Consider the following 19,982-nt stretch of genomic DNA (forward strand, 5'->3'; position numbering starts at 1 on the left):
GATCTGGAATGCATTGCCTGAAAGAGTGGTGGAAGAAGAATCAATATTGGCTTTCAAAAGGGAATTGGATATATACTTGAAAAGGGAAAATTTGCAGTGCTTTGGGGAAAGAGCAGGGGAGTGGGACTAATTGGATAGCTTTTGCAACGAGTCGGCACAGACCGTTTGGGCCGAATGGCCGCCTCCTGTGCTGTAAGATACTATAATCATTTATAGCTTCGGATTGCATTACAACTCTGATTTCACTTTTAACTCCTCAGATGAGCAGGAAGCTTTAAAGTCCATCATGAAGGACCTGGTCGCCCTGCAAATGGGACGAAGGAGCCGAATGAGCGGCTACGACAGCGTGAAGAGCAAAGCCAGTGTCCACGCCAACAAGCAGGTGAGAGGAGCGCACTGAAATGGACCAAGTCTTAAATGTTTGAATTGAAGTAACGTCTTTACATGACTTCAGGAAATCATACTCATTAATGCAAAACATTTCCATTCCATTGCAGAATGATATTCGAATAAAGTTTGAACATAATGGTGAAAGAAGGTATGTGATTTTGCAGTGTCGGTAATCTAAGCCATGACATTTTTTGTCTGCAACTTTCAAATGCCCAGTGTATATCGTGTATAATTTGAATGGGAGACTGCAAAGCATGGGTGATTCCTACTCCCAGGTTTACTTTTTTTTAGGAATCTTTAACGTGTATTCTGTTTTGAAGTCAGGCTGTGCCCCATGATAATATGAAAGGCCAGTGGTTTGGAGCAACACTCAACCAGTGCCGTATACTGTTTACAGAAATTGACATTTTCTCCTTGATTAATAAAGGCTGACTTGTACAATTCTGCAGCACTGCCTTCACTTTGCTGACCTTTAACACTGCTCCATTGTGTTACTGAGGTTAGACTGTCATTTTCTGTTTCCTAGTGTTCTATTGATTACAGTTCACTGTTTACTGCACTTTGCTGGAGTATTGGGAGCAATCTGGTTTACTACCTAATTTTGGGAGCAAGGCCCAGATTTTCTGATCCGGCATGAATCCCACTGGATGAGTGGCAGTGCAGCTTTTTCACCTGTCAGTGCTCTGACGCTCAGGCTCGTTTTAATTTTTGCGACGGGCTTTTGGTGCTATGTACAGTCCAGGTAGATCACCTTCCCTGGGTGGGGGTAGGGAGGGGAGAGGTTAATCACTGTGGCACCTCCCTCCGTGTAGTGTGCTCGGCAATGCTGCCTGAAGAAAATAAATGTAAGAAGTCACACAACACCAGGTTATAGTCCAACAATTTTATTTGAAATAAAACTGTTGGACTATAACCTGGTGTTGTGTGACTTCTTACATTTGTCCACCCCAGTCCAACACCGGCATCTCCACACCATGAAGAAAATAAGCTTGATATCTTTTTAAATATACCACTTTGCCTCGTGTGATTGATTGCAATGACAATGCACCTTGATTTTTGTGCAACTGCATTCCTGGCACCCGGTGTTGCTAAGGCGTTAATGATGGTAGATACGATGGATGATGTATTCCACCATTAACATTTAATCCCTGGGCATATTCAGCCTCGCTACTGGTGGGAAAATCCCAGAAGTAGCTGCAGAGACTGGGCAATTATGGAACGGCTCCCCACTGCATTTCCTGCTCCCACCCAGAAGCTGCCAAAGGACCAAGTGGTAAATCCGCAGGTAGCCTAGACCCAGTTCGCTAATCGTACAGTGCCAGCTAATGCTGTTGCTGAAAATTCACCTTGGTTCCCATAGAAACTTGGAACCAAGTCAATCCTTCATTGTAGATTCGGGAAACTATTACCTGAACCAGGCAGGTCCGCCGTGCTCCAGGCACAGTGAATGATTGCCCAGTCAGTCTGGCTCACTAATGGAAGCTGGAGCGGTCGATTTATTATTGGGGGCCAGGATTCGGTCCACTCGGCTCCGGGTAACCCTGCGAGTCAGTGCTCCAGCAGTTAAGGTGGCCCTAGCTAAACGAGCAATGGGAAGCTTACGAGAGCTCTACAGTGATCAATTCCAGCAGTATCCTTGCACAGACTTGGGGTTCCCATGACTTGGCTGTGCCTAAGCTCTCTGAGCATGGATAAGCCCCATGGGGAGAGTGTGTGCACTCCAAGTAGGGCAGCCAGAAACCCCCACATGGATGTCGACTTCCAATTGGCTTTATTTGGGACCTTTTGCATGGTGATGAGTTTATGCAAAACAGATACCTGGCTGACACTTTTTTTTTAATCGGGCACTTCCACTTTTCTCCTGTATTTGAATTTGCACAAACTATTCCTTTCTGGTTGTTTGCTTTGGTTCTGTCACCACCCTGTGACTCTGGGGTAAATTTTTAAAGCTGAGTGGATGTTCTGATACCTACCAGTGCTCATTTTTACTTTGTTTTCTAAAAAAAATTGTCCCATTTTTGGTCTAGTGTGGCTCACACATCCTGGACTCTCTAATGATGCTGTGTGGAGAGGTGGAAGTGAAGATGCTGACAAGTCACTTGAGGTGCAGCCCTCACTTCCTTCCCCCGAGCCGGGCTCCCTATCTCCACTGACGCTGCCAGGCTGATTAACATTGGCCACTGCTTGAATGCAAATGTCATTCAAGGCCTGGACTGAAAGACGGGTTCGAGCGCAGTTGTGTCGCAGGGCCATCTGGTTTACATGCTGACTTTTGAAAACTTCAGCTGGGGGAGGTGCTGCATTTGAGATCATCTCTGCTTTAATTATAAATATGGTAATCTGGGATTGAAGCTACTATACATTTTTAAAATGGGGCAGTTAGAATCTCTTTAGCCCCTCTGCTTTGTGACACACCAACACATTAAGTTTGCTTTCTAGCTGCTTCTAGTTCTACTGATCGCTGAAGATATTTGGCGCGCTCTTCTGTTGACAGTAACCGAAGGTGACATTTCTGCAGTGTTACTGTCAGCTGTGGCTCAATGGTAGCACACACTCCTCTGAGTCAGAAGGTTGTGGGTTCGAGTCCCACTCCAGAGGCTTGAGTACAAAATCTAGGTTGACACTCTAGTGCAGCACTGCACTGTCGGAGGTGCGCCGTCTTTCGTATGAGATGTTAAACTGAGGCTCCGTCTGTCCTCAGGTGGACATTAAAGATCACACGTTATTTGAAGAAGAGCAGGGGAGTGCTCACTGTCCTGGCCAACATTTATTCCTCAACCAACGTTTAAAACAGATTATCTGGTCATTTATTTAATTGCTGTTTTTGGGAGCTCACTGTGCAAGTTGGCTGCCCGTTTCCTACATTACAACAGTGACTACACTTCAAAAGTACTTCATTGGCTGTGAAGTGCTTTGGGACGTCCTGAGGTCCTGAAAGGCGCTATATAAATGCAAGTTTTTCTTTTCTTTCTTTTGCAGTGTGACTCTTTCTTGCACTAAAGAGTACCTGATGTACAAAACAACTTATTATATACAGGAAACTTTTTTTTATCCGGCACGGACGGGACCGACGTGGTGCCGGTTCATCAAAAATTCCGGATAACCGAACGCTATAGTAAAAGATACGGAGCTGAGAGCTCCGTATAAAGCAACAAACCCTGTTGCTTAGCAACAGCTTCAGAACAGTGGGCACAAGTTGCAAGCGTCTCTGTAGCTTAGCAACAGCTGCAGCCACACCCTTGCACAGCAACAAATGGAGTAAAAAAAGTAATAAAAGTTACCTGAACCTACTCCTGAATTTTGCTGGTTAACCGAGATTTCCAGTTATTTAGGTGCCGGTAAATCAAAAGTTTCCTGTATGCACATTTAATCTTATATAACCATTTTTTTTATTATTTAAAATTCCACTGTTGGCTGAGTTTACTCAGTGAGTAGCTGAAGCTTATAGACCAGGAAAATGCTGGGTTTTAATCTGAAGTTTACCTCGCTAGTTGAAGCCTGCATTATCTGTGAGCAATGCCATGGGAGATGTTCCAGTAATTGTTTACAGAGCTTGTTGCCAAGATCCCTGTTTAATGATGCAGTCAAGTGCAGGATAAAAGCAGCCACAGTGAGGCAGTGTCAGATGACCGGATGCAAAGCGTTGCAGCGATGCACTCCCGCTAACATGGAACGCCGCATTCACTGTTATGCGCTGATTTACATAAGGCTGATGATATTGCTTTCTTTGAACAGTTTAGACCTTGGTTGACCAAATCATTATTCCAGCCTGTTTCTGCAGAGTTATGTTTATGGACATTTGCCAGTAAGATCAGATAAAGCTAATTGTGGAATTTCATATGTGCAGTTGAAGCTAGAAATCTTCTTAACTGATGTCTGCCAAAAAACAAATCTGTTGCTTGGCGTACTGACCCCAGATCAGCATTGTGTATATGCTAGCAGTGATTTTTTTTTTCACCACTAATCTTAGTCCTTAGTTTATAGTTTTCTTGGACAGGATATGAGGCTACATTTGGTGCGTGCTGTGAATCTGCTGCTTGTTTAGTACTCGGGCTCAGTAGGGATATGCAGTGAGTTGTAACGGTGCAGGAGCAAACTGAGCATTTCTTTACAATTCATTTTTGAAGTATGTAAATTTAACTACAACATGCAAGGGGGAAAGCGAGCAAAAGTAAGAGTGTGGAAAGAAAAATAAAGACATTAATTAAAGAGAAATGAGGAACGTATTGTATACAGAAAGATAGCATTGCATCAATAACGCACTGACTGTACAAGTTCATAACCGCTTCTGTTCACTGTACATAACTGACCAGGATCTAGGGCTAGTGGGAGCGATGTCCCAATTGGCAGATGATACTAAATTCGGAGGCATTGTAAATCAGGCATTGAGGACCGTAGAAAACTGCAAGGGGATATTGATAAGAGAGAGAAAATTGGCAAATGGAATTCAATGTCAGTAAATGTGAGGGGTTACATTTGATAGAAAAAAAAATCAAAGTAATTGTACTTTGGGAAGGCTGGATGATGTGGAAGAGCAGGGGGATTTGTGGGTTCCGAGTCACAAGGCATTAAAAGCATCAAGTGGATAAGGCTAATGGAATACTGGAGTTTATGGCAAGAGCTGTAGAATATAAAAGTTGAGATGTAATGGTGAATCTATATAAAATCATAGTAAGATCACTGTTGGAGACTGTGTGCAGTTTTAGGCTCCATGCCATAGGAAGGATGTTGAGGCAACAGAGAGGGTATAATGCTGATTAACTAGGATGCTGCCTGGTATGAAGAAAGACTAGAAGAATTGGGGCTGTTTTTGTTAGAATACAGGAGAGTATGGAGTGACTTGATAGAGGTGTTTAAAATGATGAAGGGATGAGACAGAGTAGATAGTAACAGGCTGTTTACAGTGGTCAAGGGGACATAGATATAAAACTAAATGTAAGAGATTTAGGACAGAGCGGAGGAGAAACTTTTTTTTTTTTTTAAGAGGGTTGAGGGGCTGTGGAATACACTACCAGAGTTAGTGATTGAAGCAGAGACTATGTCAGCATTTAAGAATAGGTTCGATAGGTAGTTGAAGGCAAGAGGGGTTAAAGGGCACATGGAATTAGGACGATTGCTTGTGTGGAGGATAAACACCAATACAGCCTAGTTGGGCTGAATGGTCTGTTGTAATTATTTATAATGGGATTAAACTAATCAAGAGCAACATTGAAAGGTCAGATAAATCAAGACCGGAGTTAATGGAGTCTCGACAAGCACCAGGCCAAGAATCCCAAGAGGCTATTCAAGCCTGTTATTGGCAGGGTAGTTGGGATTAGCAGACCATGTCATGGAACTTACACTGAGGCTTTTGGTTTGATGGATGTTGGGACCTCTAATGTTTCTAATTTACACTAATGACTTGTATTCTGAAATTTAATGGAAATTGGTTAAATTTACAGACTATACTAAACCAGGAGTGGCAATTGATTCTGAAGAGGCAGCTCAGGAGCTGCAAACTGAGTTGAACAAATGTGGAAGTGACAGAACAACGGCAACTAAAATTTAATACGCACAAGTGTAAAATTCTACACAGAAGAAAAAATGAGCAAAAATGAGCAACATAACTGCTCAGTGAATAGTATTGAACTAGCAGAGGGTGAAGTTGAGAGCTTACATAGAATTAGAATTATATGGAATATACAGCATAGAAACAGGCCATTCGGCCCAACCATTCCATGCCGGCATTTATGCTCCACTCGAGCCTCCTCCCATCCTTCCTCATCTACCTCTATCAGCATAACCCTCCATTTCCTTCTCCCTCATATGCTTATCTAGCTTCCCCTTAAATGCATCTATACTATTAGCCTAAACTGCTCCATGGTAGCGAGTTCCACATTCTCCCCACACTCTGGGTAAAGAAGTTTCTTCCAAATTCCCTAATTGTTTTCTTGGTGACTCTCTCTTATGTTGATGGCCTCTAGCTTTGCTCTTCTCCACAAGTGGAAACACTCTTGTGTCTACTCTATCAAAACATTTCATAATTTTAAAGACCTCTATTAGGTCACCCCAAAGAGACCCAGCCTGTTCATCCCTCCCTTATAGATATAACCTCCTTGTAAATCTTTTTTGCACCCTCTCCATTGCCTCTATATCCTTTTTATAACATGGTGACCAAAACTGTACACGTTACTCCAAGTGAGGTTTAACCAAGGTTTAACATAAGAACATAAGAAATAGGAGCAGGAGTAGGCCATTTGGCCCCTTGAGCCTGCTCCGCCATTTAATGAGATCATGGCTGATCTGATCTTGGGCTCAGCTCCATTTCCTGCCCGCTCCCCATAACCCATCCCTCCCTTATTGTTCAAAAATCTGTCTACCTCCACCTTAAATGTATTTAATGACCCGGCCTCCACAGCTCTCGGGGCAGAGAATTCCACAGATTTACCACCCTCAGAGAAGAAATTCCTCCTCAAATGGGCGACCCCTTATTCTGAAACTACGCCCCCTAGTTCTAGATTCCCCCATAAGGGGAAATATCTTCTCTGCATCTACCTTGTCGAACCCCCTCAGTATTTTATCTGTTTCAATAAGATCACCTCTCATTCTTCTAAACTCCAATGAGTATAGGCCCAACCTGCTCAACCTTTCTTCCTAAGTCAACCCCTTCATCTCCGGAATCAACCTCGTGGACCATCTCTGAACTGCCTCCTTTGCAAATATATCCCTCCTTAAATGAGACCAAAACTGTACGCAGTACTCCAGGTGTGGTCTCACCAATACCCTGTACAATTGTCATGGTGTGGAGATGCCGGTGTTGGACTGGGGTGGACAAATGTAAGAAGTCACACAACACCTGACGAAGGAGCAGCGCTCCGAAAGCTTGTGATTTCAAATAAAACTGTTGGACTATAACCTGGTGTTGTGTGACTTCTTACATCTGTACAATTGTAGCAGGACTTCCCTGCTTTTATACTCCAACCCCCTTGCAATAAAGGCCAACATTCCATTTGCCTTCCTGATTACTTGCTGTACCTGCATGCTAACTTTTTGTGTTTCATGCACAAGGACCCCCCAGGTCCCCCTGTACTGCAGCATTTTGTAATCTCTCTCCATTCAAATAATAATTTGCTTTTTTATTTTTCTTACCAAAGTGGATAACCTCACACTTTCCCACATTATACTCCATCTGCCAAATGTTTGCCCACTCACTGAGCCTGTCTATATCCCTTTGCAGATTCTTTGTGTCCTCTTCACAACTTGCTTTCCCACCTATCTTTGTATCTTCAGCAAATTTGGCTACAGTACACTCGGTCCCTTCATCCAAGTCATTAATATAGGTTGTAAATAGTTGAGGCCCCAGCACTGATCCCTGTGGCACCCCACTAGTTACTGTTTGCCAACCAGAAAATGACCCATTTATCCCGACTCTCTGTTTTCTGTTAGTTGGCCAATCCTCTATCCATGCTAATATATTACCCCCAACCCCATGAGCTCTTATCTTGTGTAGTAACCTTTTATGTGGCACCTTATCGAATGCCTTCTGGAAATCCAAATACACCCCATCCACTGGTTTCCCTTTATCTACCCAGCTTGTTACATCCTCAAAGAACTCCAGCAAATTTGTCAAACATGATTTCCCTTTCATAAAACCACGCTGACTCTGCTTGACTGTATTATGATTTTCTAAGTGTCCTGCTACTGCTTCCTTAATAATGGACTCCAGCATTTTCCCAATGACAGATGTTAGGCTAACTGGTCTATAGGTTCCTGCTTTCTGTCTCCCTCCCTTCATAAATCGGGGCGTTACATTTGCGGTTTTCCAATCCGCTGGGACCTCTCCAGAATCCAGGGAATTTTGGTAGATTGCTACCAATGCATCCACTATCTCTGCAGCCACCTCTTTTAAGACCCTAGGATGCAGGCCATCGGGTCCAAGGGACTTGTCCACCTTTAGTCCCATTATTTTACCGAGTACTTTTTCTTTAGTGATAGTGATCGTTTTAAGTTCTCCCCTCCCTATAGCCCCTTGATTATGTATTATTGAGATGGTTTTAATGTCTTCTACCGTAAAGACTGATACAAAATATTTGTTCAAAGTTTCCTGTTCCCCATTATTAATTCCCCAGTCTCATCTTCTAAGGGATCCATGTTTACTTTAGCTACTGTCTTCCTTTTTATATACCCGTAGAAGCTCTTACTGTCTGTTTTTATATTTCTTGCTAGTTTACTCTCAATCCAACTTCTCTTATTTTTTTAGTCGTCCTTTGCTGATTTTTAAAAATTTCCCAATCCTCTGGCCTTTGTTTTCAATTTGATACCATCCTTTACTTCCTTAGTTAGCCACAGATGATTCTCCCTTCTCTTAAAGTCTTTCCTTCTCACTGGAATATATTTTTGTTGAGAGTTATGGAATATCTCCTTAAATGTCTGCCATTGCTTATCAACCGTCTTACCCTTTAATCTATTTTCCCAGTCCACTTTAGCCAACTCTGCCTTCATACCTTTGTAATTGCCTTTATTTAAGATCAGGACACTGGTTTGAGACCCAACTTTCTCACCCTCCAATTGAATTTGAAATTCAACCATGCTATGATCACTCTTTCCTAGAGGATCCTTTACTATGAGATCATTTATTAATCCTGTCTCATTACACAGTACCAGATCTAAGATAGCCTGCTCCCTGGTTGGTTCCACAACGTATTGTTCTAGGAAACCATCCTGGATACACTCTATGAACTCTTCCTCGAGGCTACCTTGGCCAATTTGATTTGTCCAATCAATATGAAGATTAAAATCGACCATGCAGTACCTTTCTTACAAGCCTCCCATTATTTCTTGATTTATACTCTGTCCAACAGTGTAGCTACTGTTAGGGGGGCCTATAGACTACGCCCACCAGTGACTTCTTTCCCTTATTATTTCTTATCTCCACCCAAACTGATTCTACACCTTGCCCTTCTGAGCCAATATCATTTCTCACTATTGCACTGATCTCATCCTTTATTAGCAGAGCTGCCCCACCTCCTTTTCCTATCCGTCTATCCGTCCAAAATTCCCAATACCCCTGAATATTCAATTCCCAGCCTTGGTCACCTTGCAACCACGTCTCTGTAATGGCTATCAGATCATACCCATTTATATCTATGCCGTCCACTCATCTATCTTGTTACGAATGCAGATAAAGAGCTTTTAATTTTGTCTTTTTACTATTTTTCCGTGCTTTGCCCCCACTTTCTGATGCACTCTTATTTTTATACGTTCTGTCCCTTCCTGTCGCACTCTGGTTACCATTACCCCTATCGCTACCCTGCTCTATTGCCTTCTCCTTTCTCTGACTTTTTAAATTCCTGCTCACCTGAACCCTCCCCCCCCACTATTTAGTTTAGAGCCCTCTCTACAGCCCTAGTTATTTGATTTGCCAGGACACTAGTCCCAGCGTGGTTCAAGTGAAGCCCGTCCCAACGAAACAGCTCCCTCTTACCCCAGCACTGGTGCCAGTGCCTCATTAATCAAAACCCATTTCTCCCACACCAGTCTTCGAGCCACACGTTAATCTCTCTGATCCTATTTACCCTATGATACAAGATTAGCAGAACTTCTCTACTTTTCAATTCTATCCCTCTGGAAATAAACTTGAGTGCTTGGTTTGCTTTTTTATAATCTTATTAACCTGCGTCGTTACTTTTAGTGATTTGTGTATTTGTACTCTCATTTCTCTACCCCATTTAGCTTCTTATTTTCCAAGTAATATGTGACCTCCTTATTTTTCTTGCCACACACTTCACACTTATCTATGTTGAAATTCATTTGCCAATCATATGCTCATTCTGCAAGTTTATCTGCAAGCTTGTGTGGAAGATAAACACCAATACAGGGGCTTTAGTAGACTTGACATTGAGGAGCAGCAATTAACAAAGAAAGTAGAATGCAGAAATATATAACCAGAGCAGTGGAGGCTAAGTCGGAGGAAGGCATGCTCAAACTGTACAGTGCACTGGTCACGCTACATCTTGACTACTGTGGCCATTTCTGATCACAAGACATTCGAAAACAGGAGGTTGTTCAGAGAAAAGCCAGACGTTGATTCCAGTGTCAGAAGATTGAAGAAACTGGGCTTTTCCCCCTTGAAAGGAGGTGACTGAGAGGTGACCTTATAGATGGTTACAGGATATTGAACTATATGTAAAGATAGATCTTGAAAACTACTTTCTACTAAAGCATGAGTGTAGGACAACTTCAACAACAACTTGTATTTATGTAGCGCCTTTACCTGGTAAAACGTCCCAAGGCGCTTCACAGGAGGGTTATCAAACAAAATTTGACACCGAGCCACGCAAGGAGATATTAGGGCAGATGAACAAAAGTTTTAGGTAGGTTTTAAGGAGCATGGAAAGAGAGGCTGAGAGCTTTAAGGCGGGAATTCCAGAGCTTAGCGTCTCGGCAGCTGAATGCGCGGCCGCCAATGGTGGAACGATTAAAATCGGGGATGTACAAGAGGCCAGAATTGGAGGAGCGCAGATATCTGAGGGTTGTAGGCAATGTTCCCTCTAATTTTTTAGGGGCTGCGCGGCCCATTCAAAATTCTGCACATGTGCGGTTTTTCCATTTAAAAGCTGGTGAGCCGGCTGCGCTGGACCTACTGAGCACTGCTAGTTTGAAGTTAGGATATGTAGTTGGAAGCTCATATCGGGGTCAAACACAACACCAAGGTTGCGTATAGTCTGGTGCAGCCTCAGACAGTTGTTAGGGAGTGGGATGGAGTCGCTGGCTAGGGAACAGAGTTTGTGGTGGTGACCGAAGTTCAAACTAGTAAAAGGCAAATTTTGGACTGATGTCAGGAGGTTTTTCACACTGAGAATGATCAAGAGTGGAAATGGATTTTGGTGTAGGTTAATGAAGGGACAAACTCTGGAGTCAATTAAACCATTACATGCTGTGTTAAGGGGTTGGAACGTCGTGGAATTTAAATTCCGGTAATTAAATAAATCTGGAATAAAAAGTAAGTATGCGTAACCATGAAACTAGCGGATTGCCGTAAAAACCCATCTGTTTCACTAATGTCCTTCAGGGAAGGAAATCTGCCATCCTTACCCGGCCTGGCCTATATGTGACTCCAGACCCACAGCAGTGTGGTTGACTCTTAACTGCCCTACAAACCGCTACAAATAAGTATATGACCTCCACCTCACGGACTGCAGCGGTTCAGAAGGTGGCTCACCACCACCTTTTTTGAGGGCAATTAGGGATGAGCAAAAAAATGCTGGCCTTGCCAGCGACGCCCACATCCCAAGAATGAATTAAAAAAAAAAAAATCATATCTTGTGATTCTCGGGACTCAGAAGGATCAGGGCAACAAGAGGCGAGAATTATTTGGGGCAGAGAAGTTGTCATCTCACTTGATTAAAGTCAGAAGAAATGGGCAGACAATATATGGACAGGTGTAGCTGTAGCAGTGGGATGAGATCAGGGAGGAGAAATATGAGCCATCTGTTTTTTCATCCCTTAAGGATGCAAATAGTCTTTATGCACCAGCTTTGGTGCATTCTGATAGAGCAGGAATTTTTCAAGTGCGTGACGGACCTTTAAATCAGGATTGCTGCAGATGCTATTGACACATGACTTGTCTTTTTTTTCCCCACAACTTAACCTCTGTAATGGAGCAACAGCACTGATCTGCTGTGGAGCCCTGTCTGTAATTTGCCATGTGGTGCTTAGCCATAATCATAGTAGCAGGTTTCACTGCAATTAGTGATATTTTCACTGTCTGGGAGCAGAAAGATCGATGCCCAAGTAATGTAGACTGCGTCGTTACTGTTTTGGCTTGTTTGCTTACATCATTCCAGTACCCTGCTAATTGCAGTCTTTGTGTGCTGTTGCATTACGTAGTTTCAACCATTTTGGCTGTGTAAAACTATTGTTACTGTAAAATGCTGATCTCCCTGATGATTGAGTGAGTGAGGGCACCGCATGATGTCGCACTGAGTCATACAGAGTAGAAGATGCCAGATTCGATTTCAGCTATGATCCGAACCACGAGAACAGTTGGGATGTTAGAATTTATCTCCGTGCTGCCTTGGGCTGGGGCCGAAGATAGAGCACGAATCTTGTTGTAAAGTGCTTGGATATTGGATGAGAATGGAATTGGGCTTGTATGTGATGTGCGCCCGCCACCCCCAACTGCCCCACGACTTAAGAGCCTACCAACACTGACAATGGGATGGCCAGTGAGCAGTCAGTGCCTGTGGATACAGACCGCATTGAGAAAGTGAATGCCTTCAGAATTAAGGGGTGGAACTCACATCAAAGTCAGGTATTCGGTCCTATTTGCTTTAAACAAAACATGCTTAACCTGACTTGAATATTCAGAGTACAGTTAGTTACGTTTTGTAATTCAGCATTAAACTTTGCTTCGTTTGTAGACTAACACTGCAAATGTTTTTACATGAAAGAATGTGTATTTTGCAGTTTTTCAGAGGCTTGATTCAATGTGACTCCGTGCCAAGTCTGTGAAATACCTTGGTCGGAAAATAGTCTGAGTGCTTTGCTCAGTTGTGTTGTATGTAATTATAGGACTGATAGGATCATTTAGAAAAAAAACTAAATTGGATGTTAGTGCACAGATTACACAATGGCTAGTGATTGTCCAGTGTGATGTTGGTAGATGAGTCCGATTGCCACAGTCATTGTGATAAGTTTGAAAAAGGCACTGTGGTTTGTGTAAGGATGCCAGTATCTGACCACAGAAATGTAAGGTAGATGGAAGGAACTGGGGCTCAGGAACATCATAAAAAACATGAACTTGAAAACAAAGCCCAGCATTGAGTAGCACATGATCTGTGTGCAGGAGTTCAGGACTTATTCTGAAGCATGTAATAATTCCGACATTCAGTCCTTGCGTACTGAAAGTAATTACACCAGTTAATTGCAGCAACTCTGCAAACCTTTCCTTACCATTTGGAAGCATCAAACGTAAACTGCCAGGAAAGAAGAGATGAAAGGACTTTGGAATGTTTGTGCTAATTTGAGCATACGTGTCGTCGTATACCTTTTTGTAAAGGCAAAAATAATTAGGATGGAAATTCTGATGGTCAGTAGGTTGATGATATTGAACCACATAGATCAGAAGATTTGAATCCTTGTCCATGTTGTGTTCACCCATCCCCCCTGTGCTTGCTGATCTACATTGGCTCCCGGTCCAGCAGCGCCTCAAATTTAAAATTCTCATCCATGGCTTCGCCCCTTGCTACCTCTGTAACCTCCTCCAGCCCTACAGCCCTCCGAGAACTCTGCGTTCCTCCAATTCAGGCCTCTTGCACATATCCGATTTCCTTCGCCCCACCATTGGCTGGTGTGCCTTCAGCTGCCATGGCCTGAAGCTGTGGAATTCCTTCCCTAAACCTCTCTGCCTCTCCTCTTTTAAGATGCTCCTTAAAACCTACCTCTTTGTCTAAGCTTTTGGTCACTTGTCCTAATATATCCTTCTCTGGCTCGTGTCAAATTTTGTCTGATGACTCTCCTGTGAAGCACTTTGGAATGTTAAAGGTGGTATATAAATGCAAGTTGGTGGTGTTGTGTTGGCTGATTCCACCCAGAATGATGGGGCTGTTACAGTTGACTTCAGTGGCTTTGGACTAGGAAGGGGACAATATTCTAGGATTTGCAAATGTTGGGTGAGGGTGGAATCAGACTGAACTGTTCAATCCTTGTTTGAATAACCTGCCGATGCTCGTTGTGTGGGCTCAAGCGTTCAAAGTGGCTGCTTTGGTCAGGTAGTGGAGAGCTGCCAGTCCCTGTTGAACTGTACCCTAGCCTGGGCATCACTGGGGTGATGTACTGATGGTGCTCAGTCCCTGTTAAAGAAAGACTTGCATTTATAGCGCCTTTAACAACCTCCGGACTTCCCAAAGTGCTTTACAGCCATTGAATTACTTTTTGAAGTGTAGTAATTGTTGTAATGTAGGAAACGCGGCAGACAATTTTGCGCACAGCAAACCCCCACAAACAGCAATGTGATAATGACCAGATAATCTGTTCTGGTGATGTTGATTCAGGGATAAATATTTGCCTGGACACTAGGGCTAACTCCCCTGCTCTTCTTCAAAATAGTGCCATGGGATCTTTTACGTCCACCTGAGAGTAGACGGGGCCTCAGTTTAACGCCTCATTCGAAAGACGGCACCCCTGACAGTGCCGCAGTCCCTCACTACTGCACTGGAGTGTCAGACTACATATCTGTGCTCAAGTCTCTGGAGTGGGACTTGAACCCACAACCTCTTGACTCAAAGGCAAGAGCGCTACCAACTGAGCCACTGAACGGTACCCCGCTAACGATCAATGCTTTCAGGAGAGACGAGGAGAAAAATAGAAAAGAATTGGAATTTTAAAGGAACACAGAGTTTCTCCAAAAAAAAAGAAATCTTCTGTTTTCAGGACTCTCCTGTAAATTTTGAATACAGCCAACTTATTGGCATGCTGGTTATGAATTTGGTTGTATATTGGCCCCTGGCTTTTCCCTACAGATCCCTGCCAGCCAACAATGCAAGCAGGCTTTAATCAATGCAGCTTCTCCTTCAGCTGCGAGGGAGTTCTTGATAATGGCATGGGTCACGTTGCACCAGTCCATTCCCCCGGGGAAACAGTCCCCCAGTGATCGCTCTGAATCCTTGAAACTGCCATCTGCAGAGGGACAGAATCTACTTCTGTGGCATAGTGAAGTTAGTGTACCACTGACCACCTGTAATGGTGAGTTAGTGTACCACTGACCACCTGTAATGGTGAGTTAGTGTACCACTGACCACCTGTAATGGTGAGTTAGTGTACCACTGACCACCTGTAATGGTGAGTTAGTGTACCACTGACCACCTGTAATGGTGAGTTAGTGTACCACTGACCACCTGTAATGGTGAGTTAGTGTACCAATGACCACCTGTAATGGTGAGTTAGTGTATCACTGACTACCTGTAATGGTGAGTTAGTGTACCACTGACCACCTGTAATGGTGAGTTAGTGTACCAATGTCTACCTGTAATGGTGAGTTAGTTTACCAATGTCTACCTGTAATGGTGAGTTAGTGTACCAATGTCAACCTGTAATGGTGAGTTAGTGTACCAATGTCTACCTGTAATGGTGAGTTAGTGTACCACTGACTACCTGTAATGGTGAGTTAGTGTGCCAATGTCTACCTGTAATGGTGAGTTAGTGTGCCACTGACTACCTGTAATGGTGAGTTAGTGTGCCAGTGTCTACCTGTAATGGTGAGTTAGTGTACCACTGACTACCTGTAATGGTGAGTTAGTGTACCACTGACTACCTGTAATGGTGAGTTAGTGTACCAGTGACTACCTGTAATGGTGAGTTAGTGTGCCAATGTCTACCTGTAATGGTGAGTTAGTGTACCAGTGTCTACCTGTAATGGTGAGTTAGTGTACCAGTGACTACCTGTAATGGTGAGTTAGTGTACCAGTGACTACCTGTAATGGTGAGTTAGTGTACCAGTGACTACCTGTAATGGTGAGTTAGTGTACCACTGACCACCTGTAATGGTGAGTTAGTGTACCAGTGACTACCTGTAATGGTGAGTTAGTGTACTAATGACAGGTAGTTATAGTAAGCATTTTAAAACCATTTATATAGAACAGGTTCTTGAGAACTGTTGTTAAACAGGGTATTGGACACTTATTTTTACTTTTTACTATTGTCACTTGATGGACGCTAAGTGAAAGGGCACAGGTTTGTGGGTATGATTTCTCCACATACCAAGTTCCTCATCCAGGACCTGCTTAATGGCCGGAAGCTGTTTTCCTCACAGTGAGTAGGAAAGCTGTTTCGAGAGCAATTCACCCTAGCCACATTTATACAGATTGCAAGTGGCAGACTAGCACCATGGAGGGCTCGGGCAGGTTACTTGTCCATCCTTCTCTGCCGTGCGGTATGGTGGGTCGAACAGAGAGTCTGAGGATACCCCATCCACCACTTTAAACATTCATTCCCTCCACCACCTGCTCACCGTGGCTGCAGTGTCGGTTATTTCCCTGATATCTGGAACAAAGGACTCATAACGCCCATATACAAAAGTGGGGACAAAATCGACCCAAACAACTATCGAGGCATCTGTGTAAACAGTAACCTGGGGAAGGTATTCTGTAGCATCATAAACAAAAGACTTATAAACTTCCTTGAGGAGCACAATGTCTTGAGTAAAAGCCAAATTGGGTTCCTGCCAAACTATAGAACATCCGATCATATCTTCACCCTGCAGACCCTAATTGACAAACACGTTCACCATAACAAAAGCAAAATCTACGCATGCTTTGTAGATTTCCAGAAGGCTTTCGACTCCATCTGGCATGACGGTTTATTCCTGAAACTTATCGAAAGTGGGGTAGGAGGGAAAACATATGATGTAATTAAATCAATGTATACAAACAACAAATGTGCAGTTAAAATTGGAGACAAACAAACAAAATACTTCCCACAGGGGCGGGGGGTGACGCAGGGCTCGCCAATCTCACCGACACTCTTTAATATTTACATAAATGGATTGGCAAAACTACTTGAACAATCTACAGCACCCGGCCTCACCCTATATGAATCCAAGGTTAAATTCCTCCTCTATGCAGACGACCTGGTTCTGCTGTCACCAACTAAAGAGGGGCTACAGCAAAACCTGGACCTGCTGGAGTCGTACTGCCAGACTTGGGCCCTGACAATAAATCCCCAAAAAACCAAAGTCCTTGTGTTCCAGCAAAGATCCAAACATCAGGGACCCAAAATAAATTTCACAGTAGGAACAACCAAAATTGAACAAACCACTAACTACACATACTTGGGCTTAAAAATCAGTTCTACGGGAAACTTCAAACTGGCTGTGAATGAACTGAAAGAGAAAGCAAGAAGGGCTTTCTATGCCATCAAAAAATCAATCCAAATAGAAATCCCAATTAGCATTTGGCTCAAAATTTTCAAATCAGTAATTGAACCAATTGCACTCTATGGCAGTGAGGTATGGGGACCGCTAACTCAACAAGAATTTGCAAAATGGGACAAACACCCAATTGAGATCCTACATGCAGAATTCTGTAAAAGTATCCTCCGGACTCAAAGGAAAACAGTAAACAATGCATGCAGGGCGGAACTAGGCCAATATCCATTAATAATCACTATCCAAAAAAGAGCCACCAAATTTTGGAATCACCTACAAATGAGCAATCCCCAATGCTATCACTACGACGCCCTGAAATGCCAAGAGCTTTACCATAAAGAAGAATACCCTCAGTCAACTAGTCCTGGGACTCAGTGAAGTAACTACTAACAATACTAACAATAACCAGCCCCAGGACAGTGACAGGGTAACACAAAGAATTCGACCCAACACAATCGTCGCTAAGCAAAAGGAAAAATATCTGACATATTGGGCAGAAACAACAAAAACCCAAAGCAAACTCAATTGCTACTTGGCCCTAAACAGACAATACAACATAGCTGATTACCTGACCATGGTAAAGGATAACAAAATGAGAAGAACCTTGACAAGGTACAGACTTAGCGAACATAGCCTAGCGATCGAAAAAGGCAGACCAGGCTGCCAAGAGAGGACAGGATATGCTCTCACTGCAGTCAGGGAGTGGTGGAGACAGAGATGCACTTCCTCACAGCTTGTGGAAAATATCAGGGCATCAGGGAGAATTTCTACCAAAAATTCTCACAAATATGCCCTGATTTCAGAAATCTGAATGACAACCAAAAACTCCCATTCCTACTGGGAGAGGAGAGAAGCTGTATAACACTGGCGGCACACTATGTTACAGCTTGCCATGAACAGAGGGACAACCAGTAAACTAAGAAAAGAATATATATAAACAATGCGAATGTATATTTATACACTCAGGGATATACCTGTTTATACACTATGAATAGAACTGCGTTTATGTGCTAAACCATAAATGTATTTTGATGCTTTGGCAACATAAGATGTAACTTATCATGCCAATAAAGCGATTTGAATTGTGAATTGTGTACCATCTACAAGGTGCACTGCAGCAACTCTCCAAGGCTTCTTCGACAGCAACTCCCAAACCCACGACCTCTTCCACCTAGAAGGACAAGGGCAGCAGGCACATGGGAACACCATCACCTCAAATTCCCCTCCAAGTCTCACCATCCTGACTTGGAAATATATTGCTGTTCCTTCATTGTCGCTGGGTCAAAATCCTGGAACGCCCTCCATAACCGCACTATGGGAGTACCTTCAGCGGTTCAAGAAGGCGGCTCACCACCACCTTCTCCAGGGCAGTTAGGGATGGGCAATAAATGATGGCCTTGCCAGCGACGCCCACATCCCAGAATGAATTTAAAAAAAGAGAGAATTAAACATGGAGGGTTGTGGGATAAGGTAAGCGGATAGAATGATAGCGCACTTTTGTTGTGCTGCTGATTTATGTGGGGACGAGTGGCCCACATTGAAACGTAAACTGAGTGTGTGATGTCAGGATTAGAGTCTGGCTGATATTGGCAGATGGCAATCTATGGCTGCGTTTAAGAGATGAGTTGGTTATGAACTGCAAAGCTTGTGGAGCATACCCCCTATAGACACCTAGAATCATAGATACAGCACAGAGGGAGGCAGTTTGGCCCATTGTGCCTGTGTTAGCTCTGTGAAAGAGCTCTCCAATTAATCCCACTCCCCTGCTCGTTCCCCATAGCCCTGTAAATATTGTCCCTTCATGTATTAATCCAATTCTCTCTTGAATGTTACTGTTGAATCTGCTTCCACCACCCTTTCAGGCAGCGCATTCCAGATCTCTCAATTCACTGTGTAAAAAACAAATCTCCCCTCTCCTCTTGCCAATCACCTTAAATCTGTGTCCCTTGGTTAGTGACCCTTCTGCCACTGGGAACAGTTTCTCCTTATTTACTCTTATCAAAACCAATAATGACCTGTATCAGATCTCTCCTTAACCTTCTCTGCTCTAAGGAGAACAACCCCAGCTTCTCCACATAACTGAAGTCGCTCATCCCTGGTCCCATTCTAGTAAATTTCTTCTGCACCCTCGCCAAGGCCTAGACATCCTTCCTAAAGTGTGGTGCCCAGAATTGGAAACACTGTTCCAGCTGACGCCTCGTCAGTGTTTTATAAAGGTTTAGCATAACTTCCTTGCTGTTGTACTCTATTCCTCTATTAATAAAGCCAAGGATCCCGTATGCTTTTTTAAACAGCCCTCTCAACTTGTCCTGTCACCTTCAAAGATTTGTGTACATACACCCCCAGGTCTCTCTGTTCCTGCAGCCTCTTTAAAATTGTACCCTTTAGTTCATATCGCCTCTCCTCATTCTTCCCACCAAAATGTATCACTTCACACTTCTCTGCATTAAATTTAATCTGCCATGTGCCTGCCCATTTCACCAGTCTGTGTCCTCCTGAAGTCTGTTACTATCCTCCTCATTGTTTACTACATTTCCGAGTTTTGTATCCTTTACAAACTTTGAAATGATGCCCTGTATACCCAAGTCCAGGTCACTAATATATATCAAAAAGAGCAGTGGCCCTAATGCCGACTCCAGGGGGACTGCACTCCCTCCAGTCTGAAAAACAACCGTTCACCTCTGCTCTC

General features: G+C 43.4%; 1 protein-coding gene across 1 annotated transcript in view; it reads left to right on the forward strand.

Moving 5' to 3' along the window:
• Positions 1-19,982, forward strand: part of map3k3 (mitogen-activated protein kinase kinase kinase 3) — a 161,020-nt gene that overhangs the window by 29,274 nt on the left and 111,764 nt on the right. Inside the window, exons 3-4 of the mRNA XM_085966637.1 lie at positions 261-382; positions 498-538. Of these exons, the coding sequence (XP_085822763.1) occupies positions 261-382; positions 498-538 (163 nt within the window). The remainder of the gene's footprint in view (positions 1-260; positions 383-497; positions 539-19,982) is intronic.

The sequence above is a fragment of the Somniosus microcephalus genome, chromosome 24 (assembly GCF_052327205.1).
Source record: "Somniosus microcephalus isolate GS21.2 chromosome 24, FLI_Smic_1.0, whole genome shotgun sequence".
Classification (NCBI taxonomy): domain Eukaryota; kingdom Metazoa; phylum Chordata; class Chondrichthyes; order Squaliformes; family Somniosidae; genus Somniosus; species Somniosus microcephalus.